General features: G+C 38.9%; 1 protein-coding gene across 4 annotated transcripts in view; it reads right to left on the bottom strand.

The window, feature by feature from the left end:
- Nucleotides 1–24,727, bottom strand: part of LOC136866052 (zinc finger CCHC domain-containing protein 17) — a 182,755-nt gene that overhangs the window by 151,408 nt on the left and 6,620 nt on the right. For all 4 annotated transcript variants that reach the window (XM_067142699.2, XM_067142693.2, XM_067142717.2 and 1 more), the window contains exon 2: nucleotides 133–291. In XM_067142699.2, coding sequence (XP_066998800.2) covers nucleotides 133–291 — 159 coding nt within the window. The remainder of the gene's footprint in view (nucleotides 1–132; nucleotides 292–24,727) is intronic.

Below are 24,727 nucleotides of genomic sequence, written 5' to 3' on the forward strand. Positions count from 1 at the left end.
AAAAGCAGATTTAGTTGGGAACTCACTAGTGTCACATATCCCTAAAACAGTGTAAGGCTATGCCTAAATTCATTAAATTAACTTCAAAAGTTATAAAAATATTTATATCTATTTAATAGCTAAAACACTCACAGTAATACTGATAACTTTGCACCAAACACGTTCTCCACGCTGAAGAACCTCTGTAACATCCTCAACAACAGCTTTAGACACTTGTGTCCGATGAACCAATCCCTGTTCACGTCCACCAGGGATCTTTACAAATGCACCATAATTGTGCACAGAGGCTACCTGTAACAACATAAAATCAAAATAATGAGTAAACACTGAATCAAATTATAAAATCTTGGAAATGCATTATCTCTATTTTTATTCATCATTTATCTCCACATACAATAAAATGTCCAACTGCAAGTTTTACAATGTACACAAACTGTCACTAAACTGTTCATACAATTAATGCTAATAAAATATTTAGTAACATGATATCTATCAAACCAATTTATGTCTGGCCAGGTTCATCCTGCTATGGTATGGAGTAGACTGTACAGACAGTGACTCCACATAGAGTATTAAGTGGTGGAAAAAACCTAATTCCCAACAGGCAGCAGAGCCTTTAAAGGAGGGTGTGGGCCTATAGTAGGGGAAATGCTACTGAAATCCCACTAGAGGTAACGACTGCACTCAAGAGGAGTAGCTTCAAAAGGCATCTGTTCTCCATGCTAGGGGCAGCCTCATTTTTTACTGGCAATATCTCTAAACTGCCCAATGTCAGACTGTTCTGCATCTCTAAAGAATCTACAAGATCCTATTACCATTGATATATACTTCAATTATATTAACTTGTATTATATATTTTCGCAACTGAAGCATTTGCAGGCTTGTTCTTTAAGCTATTCACCGAGTTTCGTCGGCGTTTAAAAGCACAGTGCTGGACATTGCGTATGTTGCGCCGATCTTCAAGAGCTAGCATCTTACGTTATTTAAGCGACTTGTCTTCAACTTCTACACAATTTTGGGACTTCAAATTTATTAAATCGTGTTGTGACTTTGCATCCTGCAATGTTTGCAGTCTTGTTCAATAAACTGTTCACTTCTTCTTGTAAACATTTTAAGGCACGGTGCCGGACATTGCATGTGTTGTGCTACTCTTCAGGGACTTGCACCTTGCTACATATAAGTGACTGATCTTCGACTTCTTCTGGATTTTATGATTTAAAATTGCGCAGTGCTAACCCCTATTGTCTTATATTGGTTCTTGAACTGCTTTTATGAAAGACTTATCGTTTAATTTTTTGTTTTCCTATGCACTGTTTTTGTATTTTTAATCGGCTGATGATGACCCAGATTGGTGGCCGAAACCGGTACCGCTTTTAACCGAATAAGAATGTAACACTACATTTCTTATTTACTTGTATTGAATAGGTGGAACCACTTAATTTCTTGTTTCAATTTAAATGGTTTAATATGTACATATTACATGTAATGGTTTAACCTCACTGCAATCAAATAGATCAAGAGCGCTTACTGTAACTGCAAGGTTATCCCTGAGGCAATGTGTCTTGCACTCACCTGCCCAATGTAAGAAATGGATTAGGGCTATTGACTGACGGATGTAGTCAGTTAAAGAAGTTAGTGTGAGAGAAATCACTGTGCACTGCCACACTCAATATAGGGATGCTTATGGGACAAAGCCGTGAGCTTGCAGATGTTCTCAAACCTTGTCAAGTGGACATTGCCTTTATACATGAAACAAGATGGTGCCTCATTGGTGAGGACTACTAACTCGTTTACCACGGCACAACCAAACCTAGAGGAGTGGTCTTTATTGTCAACTCCAAACTATGTAGCTGAGTTCATACACATATGTCTGCTGTTACAAATACTGACGACTACCATTTGTAGGTTGCAATGAAGAGAAGAAAGAACATTTCTGGAATGAGCTATTCGATTACATCTCACTGTGTCCCATGGAGGAACTGCTTCTCCTCTGAAGTAACCTGAACGAACGTGTAGGGAGTGCCAGGGATGGATACAACTGCCATGGAAACAACGGATATGCACGAGGAATGACAATGGGAGAAGAATCCTTGACTTTGCCAAACCTACCAACCTCCTCACAAACACATTTTCAAGAAATGAAACTACTACCTGATCATGTACTCTAGTGAGCAATAACAGCAGTCACATTAAATTGTCTTCATGCAGAAGAGTGACTTTTCTGCTGTGGCTGATGCAAAGGACTACTTCGCTATTTGTTTTACATCGCAGCGACACAGATATGTCTTATGGCGACGATGGGACAGGAAAGGCCTAGGAATGGGAAGGAAGCGTCCGTGGCCTTAGTTAAGGTACAGCCCCAGCATTTGCCTGGTGTGAAAATGGGAAACCACAGAAAACCATCTTCAGGGCTGCCGACAGTGGGGTTCGAACCCACTATCTCCCGAATACTGGATACTAGCCACACTTAAGCGACTGCAGCTATCGAGCTCGGCCAAATGACTACTTGGCTCCTCAACATAAACTCATCGTAGCTATTGTGAAAATCATGGTACAGGAAAGTTGCAGTACAGTAGGCCATGAGGCAATCAAGTGGTGGAAACTGAGTGACAAGAAAAAGGCCATCAAAAATAGCATAAACTTCCCTGAGATTATCTTTGACTCACCAGACGACATACGGCTCACACTTCACGACACCATTACCTCTTACAAGTAACTATTCTCATTTTAGAACCCGTATTGAAGATCATTAATTATTATTATTATGTAAAAATTCAATGGCTTATTATAATCCACCTATTCAATACATACACTAGTGTCCAAAAGTTAAGCATAATCACTGAATGAGGCCATACCGCCTGATAGGAATGTCAGACGGATAGCTGAACAAGTTGAAGCTGAATCACGCACCATATGTTACACGACTTGTCCAAAAAAAAAAAGTGTCAGAAAGGTTCAGATAGCTAAGGTACACCTTTGACAACAACAAAACTTTTTTTTTTGTTTTTGCTAGTTGCTTAACGTTGCACCGACACAGATAGGTCTTATGGCGACGATGGGACGGGAAAGGGCTAGGAGTGGGAAGGAAGCGGCCGTGGCCTTAATTAAAGTACAGCCCCAGCATTTGCCTGGTGTGAAAATGGGAAACCATGGAAAACCATTTTCAGGGCTGCCGACAGAGGGGTTCGAACCTACTATCTCCCGAATACTGGATATTGGCCGCACTTAAGCGACTGCAGCTATCAAGCTCGGTACTAACAAAACTTGGCAATGTCTTCTACAACAAAATATGCAGTTCATAGGGTGTATGATTACCCCTAATGGCCACACATGTTCCGCAGCAATGTGGCATGCTCTCTATCAGATGGTCTTGTGGCAGTCAATCCCATTCCTACAACAGGGCAATGCGAAGTTCTTGGAGGGTCCTTGGTGGAGGCATCCCAGACATGTTCTATAGGATTCAGATCCACAGACCTTGCTGGCCAGTCCATGTGATAAATGCCTTTCCCAGCCAGAAATTCATCCACCAGAGCAGCGTGGTGCGGTCGGGCATTATCATCCATTAAGAGGAAGTCTGGACCAACCGCACCTCTGAAGCGTCGAACATGTGGTCTCAGTACCTCATCCCTGTATCTTCGAGCGTTAACAGTGTTCCTCGGACCATCCATGAAGATGTGCAGGTCCTTACGGCCATGCAACATGATGCAACCCCACATAATAACGCCACCACCACACTGGGCCCATTCCACAATGTTCCTATGGTTGTATCAGCTACCCGCTTCTCTCCAGATTAATGTGCGACGGGAAGCAGGATTCATCTGTGAAGAGCACATGCATTCATTCATTCATGGTCCAGTTTCGATGTTGGCGGCTCCACAGTAAACGGGCCCGCCTCTGTGCTGGAGTGAGCGGGACGCACACCGCTGGACATCGGGCAAATGGCCCTGCTGTTCTGAGCCTCCGGTACACAGTTTGCCGGGAAACAGCAACCTCTGAGACGGCTGCAAGCTCCACCGACAATTGTCTTGCAGGTGCACTCCGATTTCGTCCGGTGGTTAAGGCCAGATATCGGTCCTGCTGTGGGGTGGTTACCCTTGGTCGATCTGGTACTGGCCTACGACTAACATCTCCTGTCTTTCGAAATCATCTCCAAAGCCTGGAAATGACACTTTGTGGCACTTTCAAGGATACGGCAACTTTGGTCTGTGTCTGGCCTGCTTCCAGGCGACCGAATATTCTACCCTGCAAAATGGGGTCCAAATGGCGACGGCGTGCCAGTGTGTTGTCAAGATCACCACGAGACTACACACCGCACACTATAACAGGGCAAACACGACTGAGGGAATATGGGGCGCAGGCACTGGCTGTGTTTACCTTGTGGTTACGCCGCTAGTCAAAGCAGGGAACACTGCTTTCCTATATAGAGCGAACACGTCAGGTTGGTAGGTGTATACATCGTGCGATTTGCGGTCTATTCCCTGTTACCCTGCTTACTCGTAACTTATGCTTAACTTTTGGACACAAGGGTAATTGGCTTAGTTAGGATTACAGCCTTATTAAATTGTTATACATGGTACATATTTCGCTCTTTTTCTGAGCATCATCAGGCATTATAGTTTCACTAGGTTGATTAGGATCTTGACATCATTTATGCTACTTTACAAACATATGCATTTTTTACCAATTTCTTTGACAATCTTAATTACAATGTTCATGTATGAATCTTAGCTATGGATCTAGACAATTAATGTTTTTAGCTTAAAGAACAGACTTTTTAAGACAATAATAGATTAAACTGAATATGTAAGTAACAGTAAAGTTTTTTAGATCCATAGCTAAGATTCATACATGAACATTGTAATTAAGTAAGATTATCAAAGAATTTGGTAAAAAATGCATATGTTCGTAAAGTAGCATAAAATATTTCAAAGTTCAAGGTCAAGATCCTAATCAACCTAGAGTAACTATAGCGGCTGATGATGCTCAGAAAAAGAGCGAAACATGTACCATGTATAACAATTTAGTAAGGATGTAATCCTAACTAAGCTAATTATGTATCGAAGAGATGGATTGTAATAAACCATTGTATTTTTACACCACTACCTCTGCCACAAAAGAGGTTCTGCAAGTCAAAAGTCAAGACACATGCACATAGATAACTCACGTGGATGTATCAAGTAAAAGGAAAGGTGCAGGAGAAGAAGGCAGCATTCAGGGTGTGATATGCCAAGAAGACTCATGAAAACTGGTTGAAATACACCAACAGCCAGACAGAGGCCAAGAGGACTGTCGCAGCAGCATGAACAAAAGCTACCATGATGTATATGAGCTACCATGACATATATGTCTATGTTTCATAGACACAAAAGATAGTGAGAAGAAAATCTACCATCTCACGAGAACACGAGCCAAGACAACCCAAGACATTAAGCAACAAGTGTGTGAAGGACAAAGTTGGGAAAGGAGTACTAGACAAAAGTGATTCTCAAAGACTGTCAAGAGAACTTTAATCTAAAACAGAGTATCCACATCCACCTATCCCTGATGATAAGATATGTGCTGATCCAATCTCTTGCATCACGGATACTGAAGTGAAGAAAGCTACTGAACACATCAAGAAAAACAAGGTCCTGGCCCCACTGATCTACCAGCAGATCTGTGAACCAGCCCCAGATCCATGAAAAAATCCCTGATCTGGCCAGGAACTGATCTCAGGGCCTCTGTGTAACAGAAAGACATGCTTCGCTACCTCTAGACTGTAAGGCTGGCCTGAAGCCTTACACTTTCTAATTCACAATATGCTAGTAATCTCTGGAAGCCAAGAAGTCATAAGAATAAACAGATGACAAACTGTGCAGAGAAAATTTATGAGATTTCTGTATTATAAAATAAATGATAGTTGCTCTTGTTGAATACCTACTGGTAGATTTCAGATCTGAAACATGGAAAACAACTTATTAACGATATCAAATTTCAACATGAAATAATAACTTGGTGGACAATTCTGAGCTTCTACTAAGATTTATCAAATAGGGGCCTAAGCCACATAATCATTCCCCTCAATATTCAACTTTCACAGTAATTCACCACTTAGCTTAAAGTCTAATGCATAAAACATAAATGACACACAGGAGAGAGATATAGATTTTAGTTTAGAAATAAGTCACAATTTATGACATAGCACCACAACCATAAGGGTACATGTTCATTAACCCTTAGCGGACAAATTTTTTTCTTGTGTAGTCCTGTACTAGTTGTATTTTTTTCTTCAAAAAAAGCTGTATATTTACAATGAAGGTATAATGAAGATACAAACTCTTACTCACAACATTATGAATTAATTTATCAAACTAGATACATACTATAAGCAGTAAACATGTACGAGGGTCGAGTCATAAGTCATGGTATCTATTTTTTTTTTCTTGCGAACAGGAGACAACACGGAAAATCTAAGATATCCATTTGGAAATATAGGTAATGTATTTATGCATAGTGCCTGAAGACAAATTCTGACTTCAGGAGATTGTCATAGGAAAGTGACAGAAAACAGGCCATTGGTAAACATTTTTTTATTATGGTATAGACAGCAAATACACAAGACTATGTACAAAAGACAGGTCTCCACTGGTTACAGACCTACGAAATAATCACCCAAGGTTTTCACTGGGTGCTGCCAGCGGTGGGGCAGGCGCTGAATACCATTCGTTGCATGTGTATCGCTAACGTGTGACACCTCTCTCTGAAATGCTGTTACAATGTCCTCTTTGTTAGCAAACCGTTGTCCATGTAATGCTTCTTGACTTTGGGGATTAGATCATAGTCACATGAGCTCAGATCAGGTGAATAAGGCGGGTGTGGAAGAACCTCCCATCCCCACTGTTGTAAGCGACGCTGAACGATGGCTGCTGTGTGAGCTGTCGCGTTATCATGTAGGATTATGACGTTGTCCAAAAGATCTGGACATTTGGTTTGCACTGCATGGCACAATTGGTACAACAAAAAGGAATTGTAATAAACTGCATTGACAGTGTGCCCCTCACGCACTGGATGACACACAAGAACACCTTGAACATTGTATGCCATTGACTTCCACTTTGTGACGCTCTCACTTACACACTGAAATCGGGGGCATGCTTAAACCCACACTGTTGTTTACATACACCATCTAATGGCACCGTACGCAAGTACATACCGTACGTTTCCAAATGCATACATTTTCCGTGTTGTCTCCTGTTCGCGAGAAAAAAAATAGTTGCCATGACTTATGACTCAACCTACGTAGTTAAAAGACAGTTTGCCCCTGTCCTACTTATATTTCTTCTCCGTGTGTTACTTCTTGAAGCAAATTCCAGGATGAAGTACAAATTTCTTAGTGCAGGTGTTGCAGAAATACACTGCTTCCCTTCTTCTGCCCTTTTTCTGCCTGTTGCTGCACACTGCACAATCTTTGGTTTAGGATTCATGACCATATTGAGTACTACACCGAGAAAAATCCTTATTTCTACGTTTGTCACATGAGTCCAGTTATCCCAGATGCTCCTCTCCCTCAATGGTGTATTCATTTGTAATTTTCTCTTAGTCTCATCAACAATTTGTTGTACCAAATCTTCCGTAAAAAATAATGTAAAAAATTCAATGGGAGTACCTAGATGGTTTGTTATGGGTGTGAGGTGAGAAACCACTAATAAAAGTGTGTGGTTTCTTTATGAAGTTCGGATCAGCTGGGCAATAAACTCTCCAACCATTGTCTGGTTCACTACTATTTTTATCGCTTTCATTCTTGCTTTCAACTACTTCCATTTCACTAGAATTGTAATCATCACTCTGAGAAACATCGAACTCAATGACATGTGACTGGCAGTTTCGCAGAGAACTATGCTCTGCATTATCAGAAGAAAATCCTGACTGTCCATGAGAAAGCCTTTCTCGTAAAGAATTTCACCTTATTTTCTTGACACAGCATAAGCCCATAAGCCTACATCATGTCTATAAGTATGGGCCGTGAAATCATCAATGGCAACCTCGAACTCACTGTCCTTAGCTGATAATTCGTCATCACTGCTGTCAATTTGATCTAAAAAATGAGCTACATTAGATGAAGTAGCACTAGCCTGCCTGCGCACCGCCATTTTCACAGCTGACTAATGTAAATTGTTTCACACGCTTATATATTTACCATGGAAACAGCTGGCGGGTATATCCCGACATACGTCCAGAACAGGAAACTAGGATGTCAGGAAATGCCCAACAGTCGTCCGCTGAGGGTTAAAAACTCCTTATCTCCATTGAAAATTGTTGCTCTGCCATAGCCTTGGAAAATATAAGCTATACGGTATACTTGAATTACAGGGGGGTACATTTACGTTAGGAAGTTTGGACAGAAGGATTATAGGGGAGTACAATCAGGGAAATGGCATGGATTAGGAAGCAGTGATTAGAGTACAGGGAGCTGAAAGTCAAGTAAGGATGACATAAATTTGTTAGTGTTAAACTGTAGAACTATTGTACAGAAAGGAATAGAATAAATGTATATAAAGTATTTACTAGATATTCCAATAGGAGTTAAGTCATAGCTAAGAAGAGATATTGTGGAAGTGGAAATTCTATTCAAGAACTAAAGTGTTTATTGGAGAGACAGGACAGATTCAATGGGAGGGGAAGTATTCATTTTGGTGAAACATGAATTGGTAAGCTATGAAAAAGATAAGGATGAGAACATGAAATCCCCGATGTAAGGCTCATCTCTAAACATAAGAGGCAACTTCATGTTTTTGGGATGTAAAATCCTGAAATGAAAATCAGCCATATGGGGAATGGCAAAGAAAGGAAAGTGATTATCATGGGTGATCTCACTTTTTACAAAAAAAAATACTGGGAAGATAACATGACTGACAGAAAGTAACGGAATCAATTACAGGAAAGAATATTCTAGACATGGTGTTGATAAAACCAGATGAGCTCTATAGAGAAACTCAAGTGATAGAATGTGCAGTATAGCCTAAGTGATCACACAGCTGTTTTAGCCATAGTGTCCGCCTCCGTAGCGTAACGGTTAGTGTTATTAGCTGCCGTCCTCGGGGGCCCGGGTTCGATTCCCGGTACTGCCAGAAATTTAAGAATGGCAGGAGGGCTGGTATGTGGTTGAAATGGTACGTGCAGCTCACCTCCAATGGGGGTGTGCCTGAAAAGAGCCGCACCACCTCGGGATGAGGACACGAGTTTACTTTTAGCCATAGTTACAAACACATGTGATAGAAAGAAGGGTTGTACAAGTAAGACTATTAAGGTCTATTATGCAGCACCATCTGGTTGATAAGAGAGTGTGAGGGAGTTTTGGGAAAATAATTATGATCGGTGGAAAATGGTACTAAAAATGCAAATGGCCTATGGGATGGGTTTAAAGCAGTTGGTGAGGAGTGTGAAAATACGTGATAAGGAAAGGGAAAGAAAGAACCACAACATTATAACAGAGAAATAAGGAGATTTACAAGCAGATGCAAGTGAGAAATGGTTTTGGAAGTAAAGTGGGACAAAGGACCTTACTGGGAAATTAAATTTAGCAAAAAAAATTAGCTAAGAATTTTTAGTGGGAAATGGAAACGTATGTATTGGCCTAGATACTTAAAGGGAGAAACAAGGTTCCAGGAAGACATCATTAATGAAAAAAGGGAGTGTGTGTACTGTATATGAGGATTTAAATAAGGCAGAAGAGTATGTGTGAAGCCTCCATGGCTCAGGCGGCAGTGCACCGGCCTCTCACCGCTGGATACTGTGGTTTAAATCCCAGTCACTCCATGTGAGATTTGTGCTGGACAAAGCGGAGATCGGTGAGGTTTTTCTCTGGGTACTCCAGTTTTTCCTGTCGTATTGCATTCCAACAACACTCCCCATTAACATTTCATTTCAGTCATTTATCAATGCCCTAGAGGAGTGTGACAGGCTTCAGCAGACGGCACATTTCCTATCCTCGCTGCTAGATGGGGGTTTAATTCACTTCATTCCTGACCCGGTCGAATGACTGAAAACAGGCTGTGGATTATCATTATCAGAAGAGTATGTAACAGCAGTGTATAAAGATAGTTCAATATAAGGATAATGTCCATGTAGAGGAAGTGACTAATACTAGTGAAGTATCAAAATTCATCTATGATTACACAGATGGTTACAAAAAGATACAAAAGTTGAAAACTAGGAACTGATGAGATTTCTGGGGATATACATACTAAAGGCAATGGCTGGGCACATAGTACTACATCTGATGTACTTATTTCATTACTGTTTGCAAAAAGGAGCTATACCAAATGAATGGAGAGTTGCAATAATAAACCCAGTATGCAAAGGAAAGGGTGATAAACATAAAGCAGATAATTACAGGCTAGTCAGATTGATGTCTTGCATATAAGCTCTAAGAAAGAATTCTTTCTAATTATATTAGACATGTTTGTGAAATTACTAATTTGTTTGAGAGAAAGCAGTAAAGTTTTAGGAAAAGTTAATGCAGTGGGGCTCAACTTGTAGGATCCCAGCAAGATATAGCAGATATTTGATCCAGGAGGTTAAATAGATTGCATCGCTACTGACCTATCCAAGGCATCTGATAGGGTAGATGATGGGAGACTACTGATAAAAATGAGGACTATTGACTTGACAAAAGAGAGACTAAACAGGTGTCTAAATTTCTAGAAAATAGAACTCAGATAACTAGAACAGGTAAAGCATTACCTGATCCTGTATGATTAAGAGGGGGTTCCACAAGGCAATGTTGTCGGACCATTATGTTTTCGAGATATATATAAAAGGCAATGTCAACACAGAAGAAGTGACTAATACTAGTGAAGTACTGAAATTTATCTATGTCAAGCTCGATAGCTGCAGTCGCTTAAGTGCGGCCAGAATCCAATATTCGGGAGATAGTGGGTTCGAATCCCACTGTCGGCAGACCTGAAGATGGTTTTCCATGGTTTCCCATTTTCACACCAGGCAAATGCTGGGGCTGTACCTTAATTAAGGCCACAGCCAATCTCTTCCCACTCCTAGCCCTCTCCTGTCCCGTCGTTGCCATAAGACATATTTGTGTCGGTGCAATGTAAAGCAACTTGTAAAAAAACAAATTATCTATGATTACAAGCCTCCGTGGATCAGGCGGCACCACTGTGTTCTGTGGTTCAAATCCCGGTCACTCAATGTGAGATTTGTGCTGGACAAAGCGGCGGTGGGACAGGCTTTTCTCTGGGTACTCCGGTTTTCCCTGCCATATTTCATTCAGCAACACTCCCCTACATCATTTAATTTCATCTGTCATTCATTAATCATTGCTCCAGAGCAGTGAGACAGGCTTTGGCAGCCAGCATAATTCCTATCCTTGCCACTAGATGGGGCTTCATTCATTCCATTCCTGACCCAGTCGAATGACAGGAAACTGGCTGTGGATTTTCAGTTGTTGTTTTTTTTTGATTACAAAGATACTAACCAAAAGATACAAAACTACCAGACATAAAGAAATTAAATTTTGGGGATAAATTTATATTACAGTGTAGGTGCTCGCTAAGGAACAATTTCAAAAAATTCCACCCATAAGGGGATGAAACAAGGGTAAAAAACTAAAAACTGAAATATTCATTTCTCTGAAAATGTTCACTGGACTCAACATTTCACTCAATAATTGCTCCTTTATGTACTAGATGTTTAAAAAAGAATTCAGCTGTTAATGGTCAAATGGGCGTTAATACCCGAAAACAAAAGTATTCACTTCTCTGAAACTGTTTAACATTACAAGGTTGAAATTTCACATGATGGTTCCTCCTATACGTCTTAAATTTTAAATATGAAGTGGTCTTAAAAACAATATAGCCCTAAGGAAGTTTAACTATTGGGGACCGGGGTGGGGGTTGGAGTGAGGCCTGATGATAAAAATATTCATTTCCATGAAACTGTTTGACATATGTGCCACACCAAGTTTGTCCTTGTGTTGCACCAGTCTGACTCCGCTCTCGCGGCAATGTCTCGAACTTATCAATTTGTAATACTCCCAAACATGACGTATCTTTAGCTTCTCCTTGACAGATGGAGTCTCATACCATCAATATCCGAAAAAGCATCTCTCTCTTGTGACACTTCTTTGCCTTCTGCTCTCTGAGAGAGACAACAATGTCTGATGCGAGGAAGGTAGAAACATTAAGCTACAAAATGATTGCACTAGATTTTGTGTGTTTTATCAAATGGATTTATCGTCCACCCTTTGCGACTCTCTGCTCAGAGTCAATGATTTTGATTATATAGAATCTGCTGGTTCTGTTCTTCGGGATGTAAGGTATTTATTTTGACTTTTGGTTTACCGTAGTTATGCTGATCTCGTACTGAGACCCTGTTCTACAGGTTTTTTAATTTTCATTTGCTGTAGGTTTTATTTGCTTCTCTTGTGTGCGTTTATTTTTCGTGCAAATTATTCAATATGTGGAAACAGAAAATAGCTCTCTGTGAATGATGTGTGTGTGCCTGTTGTTCTGAATTGACAACCTACGCTATGTTTTCTTCATGGTTATGACTGGCTGAGCTTGTGTTGGAGTAGATGTTGCATTAATGCTAATGTTGTGTGATTCATGTTCGCCCTAAGAGAGGCGATATGAATATGTCATCTAGCGTGGATACTAGATAAAGGTCATGATCGTAACTGGATAAGCCTAACTATTATACGGTGATCCTTGGGCCTTGACCTTATTTATCATGCAGTATGAGCTTCCTCGTAACGTGTCTTGACAGAAATATTCATTTTGTCCTGCACACATTTGGTCTCTACACCGTGCGTGAGTTGGCGTGGATTTATTTGTTTGAATATATGTTATTTTTCCGTATCTCACAGGTGTCTATTTAACACCACCCTTATTTTTCTTTTTATTTGCTTGTGTTAGCAGCTTATACGCTGGTTTGATTGTTTATTTTAAAGACTTGCTCTCCATTTTACCTTTTTCATTGTTGGATACATCTAACGATCTCGTAATTATGGCAACCTCTCATCTTTCATATATTGTCTTCCTTCTTTCGTTTCTTGCCGGGCCATCTTCCTGGTGTTCTTTTGTTTTATTGTCTGGAGATGCGGATCCTTATACACATGATTGTTGGGAACTGTGTCTTTTAAATAAAATGCGATTTGAACTAGTGTCTGGTATTACCGAATGCTCGTTTGTGTGATTTAAGAAAGTAAATGTTTGCTTTCATTGTACGTATCCAACTTCTTGCTTTGGTACAAAAAAAAAAAATGAAATGGCATATGGCTTTTAGTGCCAGGAGTATCCGAGGACAAGTTCGGCTTGCCAGATGCAGGTCTTTTGATTTGACACCCGTAGGCGACCTGCACGTCATGATGAGGATGAAATGATAATGAAGACGACACAACCGCCCAACCCCTGGGCCAGTGGAATTAACCAACTATGGTTAAAATTTCCGACCCTGCCGGGAATCGAACCCGGAACCCCTGTGCCTAAAGGCCAGTACGCTAACCATTTAGCCATGGAGCCGGACCTTGCTTTGGTGAAAGAGATGCTTCGTTCCGCAGAATTAATTACTTCTCCAAGGAAGAGGTATATTCTAATTCTATTGTAATTGCAATTCACAACGTTCCCTTACAATTTTTTTTAATATCTACCAGACGGCACTTATTATGGGAAACACAACTGCGCGTTTTAAAGCCCTTACGTCTGTGATATGTAGGTAATCTCTTTCCTGTATCCCCTCTTAATTTTTGTTCACTTTATAGTTTTATTTGAATTCCTACTTGTGTTAATAAATTTATATTTTTGATCCCATTCTTTTATTTGGGGGTGCGGGTTATCACCTTTCTGCTTCCTATCATTGATTGATGAGGTATGAGTCCAGCTCTGGGCTGATTTAGCCTGTTCTGACCAGTCCACGAGGTAAGTATTTGCGTTAGTACGTGTGTGTGTGTGGTGAGGGGCACACATGAGACTGAAATTTCAAAAGATGGTTGATCCTATATGTCTTAGATTTTAAATAAGAAGTGGTCTTGAAACAATACATCCTTTAGAAGTTTTGACTGGGGGTGAGGCCTGATGATATTCATTTTTCTGAAATGTTTTCACTTAACTTACGAAGTAAAAATTTCACATAATTGGTGCTCCTCAGGTCTTAGATTTTAAACCAGAAGTGGTCTTAAAACAATACACCTCAACAGAGTTTTGATAGCGCGGGAGGAGGGGGGGAGGGGGAGAGCACTGATGACAAAAATATTTGTTTCTCCAGAACCGTTTAACTTTTAATATTTCAAATGGTATCATAAGTATTAAATAACAGAAAGTTTGAAAAGAGATTAATTCCTAAGGGTGTTAAATGGGGGTTAAGAACTTAAAACAAAAGTACTAATTCCTCTGAAACTGTTTAACTTACGAAGACAAAATACCAAATGGCAGCATATATTTTAAATCCTAGGCGTGAAATAGGAAATATTCCACCCCTAAAGGGTTAAATGAGGTTAGCTCCGGAAACGAAATTATTCACCCTTCCAAAGCCGTTTGACATATGAAGTTGTAATTTTTAACGATTAAAGTATGATATACTTCAAATATTTTAAATAATAAAATGCAATTCGTTTTAAGTCTCACCAACTACTTTTACTGTTTTTGGAGACACTGAGGTGCCGAAATGTTGACCTGCGAGAGTTCTTTTATGTGCTGGTAAATCTAACAACACTGGGCTGATGTATTTGACCACCTTCAAATACCACTGGACTGAGCCAGGATCAAACTTGCCAACTCAGAAAGCGAGAGCTTTAACCATCAGAGCCTTTCAGCCCGGTTTCAATTTTTTTTTTTTCTTTTTTAGAATTTGCTTCACGTTGCACCGACACATATACGTCATATGGCGACGATGGGATAGGAAAGGCTTAGGAGTGGGAAGGAAGCGGACTTTGCCTTAATTAAGGCAGAGACCCATCATTTGCCTGGTGTGAAAATGGGAAACCATGGAAAACCATCTTCAGGGCTGCTGACAGTGGGGTTAGAATCCACTATCTCCCGGATGCAAGCTCACAGCTGCACACCCCCTAACCGCACGGCCAACTTACCCGGTTCAAAATGTTTCTTCCCTAAGGAGTTTAGATTGGGGTTGACTCTGAAAAATACAACATTCATTTTTCCAAAAAAATTTGCATAAGAAGTTAACGTTTTACATGAAGGTTGGTCTTCTGTGTCCTAGGTGTTATATATTTTTAAAACATTTTACCATTAAAACAAAATATTCCTCCATTACTCTTCAAAGTACGAAGTCAAAATTGCATAGATTGGTCGCTTCTACATCCTAGATGTTAAATAACATAGGGTTTTAACACAAGCTAATTGTATGGGGTTCAAAAGAGTGTTAGATCCAAAAAATAATCATTCCTACAAATCAGTTTGACATATGAACAGAGGGTGTATTTCACAGGCTCACCCACCAGTGGACCCTCCAAAATTTAAAATGAAAGATAGCTCTCAATTTAAAACAAAGCAGAGGTATATTGCTAGTATATACAGTACATATATACATAATTAAAGGAATGGAGTAATAGATAAGACTTTCTGCAGATGATGTCATACTAAACACTGAAGTAAATAAGTTACAGGATTGTGAGCAACTGCAAAATACCCTTGGCAATGTGTTGAGATGAACAGCAGACCATGGAATGCTGACAAATGGAGTGAAATATCAGGTTTTGAGTTTCACAAAGAGGAAAATAATAAAGTTTTATTGCAGCCAATAGCCATATATAAATTGTTCTACTCTTTACTATATTCATGTAAAGTCTTTTGCTACACTTACTGAAGTGGTATCGTTTACATATTTTCCCACATAATTTGCACACGCATTCGTCGCTTGGTTCGTGATATATCTCTTTTACACATGGCTTATGATGAAATCCGTGTACAGCCAGCCTGTTGATAGCACTGCGCATGTTCTTATTTGGGCCCATCCAGTCTCTGCTTGTCATAGCACCCATCACGTAAAACTCCGGCTAGATTTCTTCTCTTTTGCTTAACCTCAGATTTAGGTGAGCAATGGTTTGAGGTGTCGATGGTACAGAAAGATATCTAAGATCTTCGATAAGGAAAGACTCCTGAGCTAACTCATAAGCTAGTCTAGATGGAGATGTCTTAGAAATACCTAATATTCTTTTCAGAAATGTAGCTTTCACTTTTTCAAGGGTAGTTAGGTCTGATGTTGATAATTTGTTCCAGATTAAATCTATGCCATATGTCAGAATGGGTAGTATCTTTGCATGAAAAAGTTTCATTGCCGAGCCTATTGATATTTTGGTTGGGTCTTGTATATCGTAAATTCATCTTATTGCTGTTGCTGCTCTTTCCCTCACATGTATTTTGAACGAAGATCCTGACGTTTGTAGAGTGATGCCAAGGTAATGAAACTTATTTACTGTAGTCAAGTCTACCCCTGCATATGAAATTCTATCTGTCGCTGTTATTCTTCCTCCTTTTCTGAAAACCATACAGACCATCTTGTTCTTGTTAACCTGGAAGTCATTTGTTTCGGCCCATTCCTGTAATCTATCTACCGCGATCTGAAGGTCTTCTCTGTTTCTCAATCCTATTATCATGTCATCTGCATAGGCATAAAGCACTGTCGCTAGATTATCTGTTATTCTTGCGATGTCTGTTGTAGCTACGTTAAACAGCATAGGGCTAATGGGGTCTCATTGTAACACACAATTTGTTTGAGTGATAGGGGAAGAGAGTGATACCCCATCATCTATTCTCACACTATTGTAGGCTAGAAGATTATTTATTACAATCTTAAGTTAATTGTCTGCTCCAATCATACCATCTAATTTTTCCATTAACTTTGATCTGTTGAGCAAGTCAAAGGCCTTACTGAAGTCAATGAATACAGCATAAAATTTTCCTTTTTGATGCCTAAGTGCTTCTTGCACCTCATCTAGTAAATTAGCGACAGCTTGTAGAGTTCCTCTGCCTTTCCTGAACCCGAATTGTTCCTCTGGAAGATGATCATCTATTAATTCGTTAAGTTTTTGATTAATGATTTTTGTATATACTTTCATGTTGTAGTTCTCTATCCCTTTATACGAGTTTTCATCACCAGGCTCTCCTTTTCCCTTATATAAGATTTTTATGTAGGACGTCCTCCAGCTCTCCGGGATTCTACCCATTTCTAAACATTTATTGAATAGTTTGGTCCAATAAGGTGCTAGCAACTGTAAAGTGTCTTTTAGATTCTCGGTGTAAATTCCATCCGGACCAGCTGCTTTGTGTTTTTTAGTGTCTTGAATTGTTCTCGTCACTTTATCTATTGTTATTTGTAGATTTTTTGTCGAACTACATTTTAAGACATCTTAGTGCTGATGTTCCTCCTCCTGTATTTAATACACTAGCAAGATACCCGTGCTTCGCTACGGTATTATACTGAAATTTATAATTGAATGCTTATTGTTTTAGATATATAATCCGCCGAAATTCGCGATCTGACTCGTTTTCTGCGAGAATCCACAAAAATTCCCGATCTGACTGGTTTTCTATTTTTTTTTTTTTACGGCACGTTTCCTCACATTTTTCAATCTTCCTTTCCAGCAATCGATTTCGTACATCCCGGGCTAGGCTCAGGTATTCCTCCCGGTCAGTTGGGTCCGTAAATCTTTGCCATCCTTTCCTATAATCATTTTTAATATGGATAAAATCCTTCAGGAGATCCGGCGTGGTGTCATATTGGGTGCCTTGGCGGCACTGAACCCGCGGCCGGACTGCATTCTTAGTCATTACCCGTCCAGGAGCCGTTTCCAGCGCGGTCCGCACATTTGACGACGATCCGGATTATTATTATTATTATTATTATTATTATTATTATTATTACTATTATGTCTTGCTGGAATGGCTAATGACAGGGAAAACCGGAGTATCCGGAGAAAAACCTGTCCCGCCTCCGTTTTGTCCAGCACGAATGTCACATGGAGTGACCGGGATTTGATCCACGGAACCCAGCTGTGAGAAGCCGGTGCGCTGCCGCCTGAGCAACGGAGGATCCTTATAAGTACATTAATAACAGTAAAATCAATTGGTCTCACCTCCTTCTACACCCCACCGCCGTTAAGTTTATTTACCGCCACCCCCCCCCCCCCCCAATAAAACGAAATTAAAAGAATTCTTGTTTCTTTATGTTTAAGGGAGATTCCAAACACCAATGTTCACGTCTATTACCTTCAGTTCTGAGATATAAGTATCCCCATAAAAATAATTTACTTTTTTCACTTCATTTCACAATACTCCCCCCCCCCCTCAAGTGAATTTTCCCGCAAAAAATACTTGTTTCTTTAATAGTAAAGGTTTTTCTAAATACCAATTATCACGACTCTCACTTCTTCAGTTTTTGATTTATGTGTCCTCACGAAAGGAATTCAACTCTACACTCCCGCCCTCCAAGATGGTTTCCCCACCAAAACGCGCTTTTCTTTTTTTTAAAGGAGATCCAAATACGAATTTTCACGTCTGTAACAACTTTAGTTTTTATTAGATGTATGTATTCTCAATCAATTAAGTCAATTAATTTTTCAATTCCTTCACCCCCCCCCCCTTCATTGCATTTGCCGAGAATACGTGTTTCTTTACTTTTAAAGCACATTGCAAATATCAATTTTCACGTCTGTAACATCTTCATTTTTGAGATATCAGTAGCCTAATTAAAATAATTCAATACCATTTTCAGTCACTTTTACCCCACCACCACCACCACCACCGCCACCACCACTCAAGTGGTATTTGCGAAAACTAAAAGTGCCCGTTTCTTTATGTTTAATAGAGATAAAAAATACCATTTTTCACTTCTGTAACATGTTAAGTTTTTTAGATATACTGTAAAAATACTCATTTTAAAATTTCACCCCTTTTGAGTTCCCCTTAAGTGGAGTTTCCAAAAACAAATCACCTATGTTTCTTTACATTTACAGGAGACTCCAAACACCCACTTTTTAAGTCTGTAACATTTTACGTTTCCAAGATATTCTGTTGATATAGTCTTTCAAAAAATTCACCCCAATTTGCCACTCCTGTTTAATCGCCAATAATTGGATTTTCCAAAAACTAAAAAATACGCGTTTCTTTATTTTTAAAGGAGATCCCATATACAAATTTTCAGTTCTGTAATATCTTTCGTTTCTGAGATATGTGTATCCTCATTAAAGGCATTCAACCCATTTTTCACCCTTTTACACCCTTCCTATTAGGATTTACAGGAAACAAAAAAATACGTGTTCCTTTATTTTTAGAGGAGATTCTAACTACCAATTTTTACATCTGTAAACTTTAAAAGTTTTGAGATATAGATACACTCATTTTAAAATATCACCCCATTTCCCCCACCCCCCATTAATTGGATTTTCCACAAACAAACAAACAAACAAAATACGTGTTTCTTTATTTCTAAAGGAGATCCCAAACACCAATTTTCAGGTCTGTAATATCTTCACGTTCGGAAATATAAGTAGACTCATGAAATGCATTCGACCCCTTTTTCAACCTTTTCCACCCTTCCTATTAAGATTTTCCGAAAACAAAACATACGCCTATCTTTATTTTTAAAGGAGATTCTAAGTACCAATTTTTACATCTATAACCTTTAAAAGTTTTGAGATATAGATACACTCATTTTAAAATATTACCCCCTTTTCACCCCCCTTAATTGGGTTTTCCAGAAACAAAAAAATATGTGTTTCTTTATTTTTAAAGGAGATCCCAAACACCAATTTTCAGGTCTGTAATATCTGCAGTTTCTGAGATATAAGTAGCCTCATTAAAGGCATTCAACCCGTTTTTCACCCCTTTTCACTCCCCCTATTGCGATTTTCCGAAAACAACAAATACATGTTTCTTTATTTTTAATGAAGATTCTAAATACTAATTTTTACATCTGCAAACTTTAAAAGTTTGGAGATATAGATTCACTCATTTTAAATATTCACCCCCTTTTCACCCTCCCATTAATTGGATTTTCCAAAAACAAAAAAATACGTGTTTCTTTATTTTTAAAAGAGATCAAAAGTACCAATTTTCAGATCTGTAATATCTTCAGTTTCTGAGATATAAGTACCGGTATCCTGATTAAAGGCATTCAACCCATTTTCCCCCATTTTCACCCTTTTTCACCCCTCCTATTGGGATTTTCTGAAAACAAAAAAATACGTGTTTCCTTATTTTTAAAGAAGATTCTAAATACCAATTTTTACATCTGTAAACTTTTAAAGTTTTGAGATATAGATACACTCATTTTAAAATTTTAACCCCCTTTTTCACCCCCTTAGCGACGGAATATCCAAAAATCCTCTCTTAGCGAGCACCTACATCTTAATATGAATATATCTCCAAAATTTCATTTCTTTATGTCCAGTAGTTTTGGCTCGGCGATGATGAATCAGTCAGTCAGTCAGTCAGGACAAGTTATTTTATATATATAGATTATTAAAGTGGTTTTCCCATTTATTCATATTTATTTGATGGATTCACCCTTTTCCTCTTTAAAGCCATAAAAGGATCTCTTAAAGTTTCTTGCGCTTTCTGTTGTTCCTGCATTTCAGTATAATTGTTCCTTTTCGTTTCCAATAATCGTTTATAACTTCTTCGTTGTGTCGCGTAAGCTTGTAAGATGGTTACAGTTTTAAGTCTTCTGGCTATATGCAGTAAGTAAAGCATTTTTCTACTTTCTATGTAGCATTCTGCATCAAACCATTCTTTGGACTTCCAAGGTTTCTTGTGGAACAAAGAATCCCTTATTATTCCATTGATGATACCTAAAGCTGTTTCGAGATTACCTTCCTCAATGAGCTGATGAGTCTTCTCTTATTCTTTGGCTGTTTTCCCTGAGTTTGTTTTCGTCTATACTTCTTGATCTTATGTGTATATACTCTGTTTCATGTGGGACCTTTTGTCTAATTAAGAAATTTGCCGATACTGGTAGATGTTTCCTTTGTGTGGCGATACCTTGAATTCTCATAATCTAATGTCCTATCAGTTTAATATTTCTTCCTCGGTAGAAGATTAAATCGATGGCACTGGAACTGTTTGGAGCCAAGCAGGTGACCTCCTCACTTTTACTGATTAGACGGTATCCTTCCGTGAGCAGCATTTCTAATACGATATCTGTTTTGCTATTCTGTTTATCCAGACAACAGTTAAAATCTCCAGCTAATATTACATTTTCATCCTTGTCAGTAAAGGCTAGAAGTTTGGCTATTTGCTCAACAGTGTCTTCCACTTTTTACAACGGGCTAATATATGTTCCTACTATCGTAATTTCTTCTGCTTTCAAGATTACTAAGTTTTTATCTATTATTGTATCTCTAAGCCTTCCCATTTTGTTGTTGTACATGCAGGTCACTCCTCCTTCTCGCCTTCCTCGATCCTTCTGAATTGATGATGCGTGTTTGCTGTAGTAGCCTGGCGTATCTATTATCTTGTAAAAGGGAATGCTGCTGTTTCTAAAGCTTTAAATTTCATTGGTGTCTTTTCCTTGTCACAGGCTTTTCGCCTGCACGTTATATCAGGCTTGGTTTCTCAGAAATGTTTGCTCCCGCTCCCCTCCTGACCAATTTAATGTGATGGGTTTCTACAAGGATGATTTCCGACAGTGATTTCAACCTGTTTTGTTATTGTTACTAAACAATATTTTGTAAACTATGAGGTCCACAACCTCACCATGTGCTTCTATTGTACATTTCCATCTGCATCATTTGTTTTTTCATTCTTTTGTTTTCTTAGGTTAACATAGTTTTTAGTTTCAATTATTATTTTAAATTAACACCTTTTCGCTGAATTTTGTCGCAATGAGTTGTTTTTCGCTCCGCATATTGATGTAAATATTGTATATTTGTGCTATTTTTGTTTCCGTCTAGGCTCTCTTTGGTTTGTTTCTTCATTTGCTCCTTCATTATGTTTTTTAGCATTTTTTCAACTTATATTATGTAAATTATTTCAAACTCCCCTCATTTTTCACTGAAGATGGCTCAAACGAGCCGAAACATGTTTGAATTTGTTTACTCCGTCTAATGACGGAATATTTATTGTATTGAATTAGGAGGATACTCTCATTTTTCACCTTTGTAAAAAGTCCATCCTCTCTGTCAGCACTGTTTCTGTGATTATAATTATATCATGTCCTGCCCAAGGATTTTCTGGAGTTGTTGAAAGCAAGCCTCTTATTCCTTCTACATTCCATAAAATCAGGTCAAGTGTGAGATTTCCTGAATCAAAGTTATCTTTTTTTATTAATGTGTTCATTGACCTATTGAAATTTTGCGTGTTCTTGCCTTCTGTTTCGAAGAGGAAAAGACCCTCAGTTTTAATTAGTATGCTGGGGACAATGTACCTCATGGAGAATGCACTAAGTACCTATATGTTAATTTAAGGAAAGGTCTTTGTTGGGGAAATCACATTACGTTGTAAATAAATATTACAGATCTCTTCATATGGTTATGAGGGAATTTAGGGATTGTGGTAGAACTGTAAAGTAAAGTGTGTATAAGTCATTCATAAGACCTCAATTCAAGTATGGTTCCAGAGTATGGGAGCCTCCCATGATTTCTTGATTCGAGAACTGGAAGAGATCCAAAGGAAAGCACCAAGGATTGTTCTGGGTGATTTTCAACAAAATAATATATATTTCTTCATTAGAGACTTACTAACTTACTAACTTACTAACTTACTAACTACCGCTGCAATCTTCAATTTGTAACTAACTAGTCCTGTGGCCTTGTTTAGTTCTATACCTCTTATCCTTAAATTGTTAGAAACTTAGTCTAACCATCGTTGTCTCGGTCTCTAATTCTTACCCTCCATAACTGAGTCCATTATTTTCTAAGGTAATCTATCCTCATCCATTCACCCCACACGATCCCACCATTAAAGCCGGTTTATGCTGTCGTGACAGACAGGTTTAAAGCTTGTAGGAGAATTTCAGGCTGGCTGGTAGGTTGGTTGGATCGTTCCCGAGCGGTTGGAATGTTAGGATTTGGGAAGTTTCAACTAAGGTGCAGAGAAGAAGGATAACAATGGAGTAGAATCCTTCAATGAATTTTCTATTCTCAACTGAAGTATTGAGGCAAGTCTTGAGCGAGAAGTTGTCAAGCAGCTGTCTTACTCGAAGAACAATTCAAGAAAACCTTATCATTATTATTATCATCGATTGTGTAATCACCCTGTCGACCAACGAGGGTTCTGGCTAAAACTGGTCCACAATTTATTAGTAGAAGTCCTGAGCAGCAATTTCTTCGGGCTTATATAGTCTTAGCAGCCCCACCCAGTTGTTCCCGAAGCTTGTAGAATATTCTATCTACGTTACCATAAAACTTTCCTTAGTTCTGACCAATCAGAGGCCTGTATCCCCTGTATATTTCCTGTGTGTCTTAACATTGTCCACAGCCTGACCTATGTACTGACTTTAGCATTGTGACGACTTCTCTTGCTCAAGATTTCTCAATAAGTTGAAATATTACTCTTCAACTACAATTCTCAATTATGTGAATATGAAATATATTACTATATCCTTACTATTGTGTTTTATCCGTACCTGTACTCAAGTAGCCTACTGAATTTCCAGCCTTTCAGGCCGACTAATCCTAATACGTCAGGTACAACAGTTCCTCCTACGTTCCTTCGGTTCGATCCTCGGAGGGAATAGCTGTCCTGAGTTCATGTCCTAGGGAGGACATGACAATGCGTACAGCTTCATCCATCAAGTTCATTCCTAACTTAGCCTTTATCTCCTCATTCCGAGTACCCTACTGCCATTGTTCCCACCTGTTTGTACCACAAATTATTCCTGCTAGTTTCATGTCTGTTGCTTCTAACTACTGAATAAGATATCAATCCTAAGACCATTCAACATTCACGTAAAGCAAAGTAGGTCTGAAAACAGTCTGATGTAAACAGCAGGATCAGACTTCGTTCTTACAGAATACTAGAGAGTGAAACTGCAAACTCAGTGCATTAGCATTGCTGCACCTTGATTCAATCTCACTTCCTATACTACCATCCTGGGAGAACACACATCCTAAGTACTTGAATTTACCTACCAGTTCCAGCTTTCTATCCCTAATGTGACATTCAATTCTCTTGGATTTCTTAACTACTGACATCAATTTAGTCTTGGAAAGGCTCATTTTCATATCATACTCGTTACACCTATTTTCAAATTTCAAGAAATTAGACTGCAGGCTTTCAGCACAATCTGCCATTAAGACTAAGATGTCAGCATATGCCAAACTGCTTACTACATTCTCACCTAACTGAATCCCACCCTGCCACTTAATACCTTCCAGCAGATGATCCAAATAAACTATGAACAACAAAGGTGAAAGATTACAGCCTTGTTTAACCCCTGTGAGTACCTTGAACCAATAACTCATTCTACCATCAATTCTCACTGCAGCCCAATTGTCAACATAAATACCTTTGACTGATTTGAATAATCTAACCTTAATTCCAAAGTCCCCCAGTACAGCAAACTTCATTTCCCCTGGTACTCTGTCACATGCCTTCTCTACATTTACGAAACTTAAATATAACTTCCTATTCCTCTCGTAGCATTTTTTCAGTTACCTGGTGCATACTGAAAATCAGATCCTGACAGCCCCTCTGTGGTCTGAAACCACACTGGTTTTCATCCAACTTACTCTCAACTACTCTTCCAAAATACCAGAGGGAACACCTTGGCTGGTATACTG

This window comes from Anabrus simplex, chromosome 1 (assembly GCF_040414725.1).
Source record: "Anabrus simplex isolate iqAnaSimp1 chromosome 1, ASM4041472v1, whole genome shotgun sequence".
Taxonomy (NCBI): Eukaryota; Metazoa; Arthropoda; class Insecta; order Orthoptera; family Tettigoniidae; genus Anabrus; species Anabrus simplex.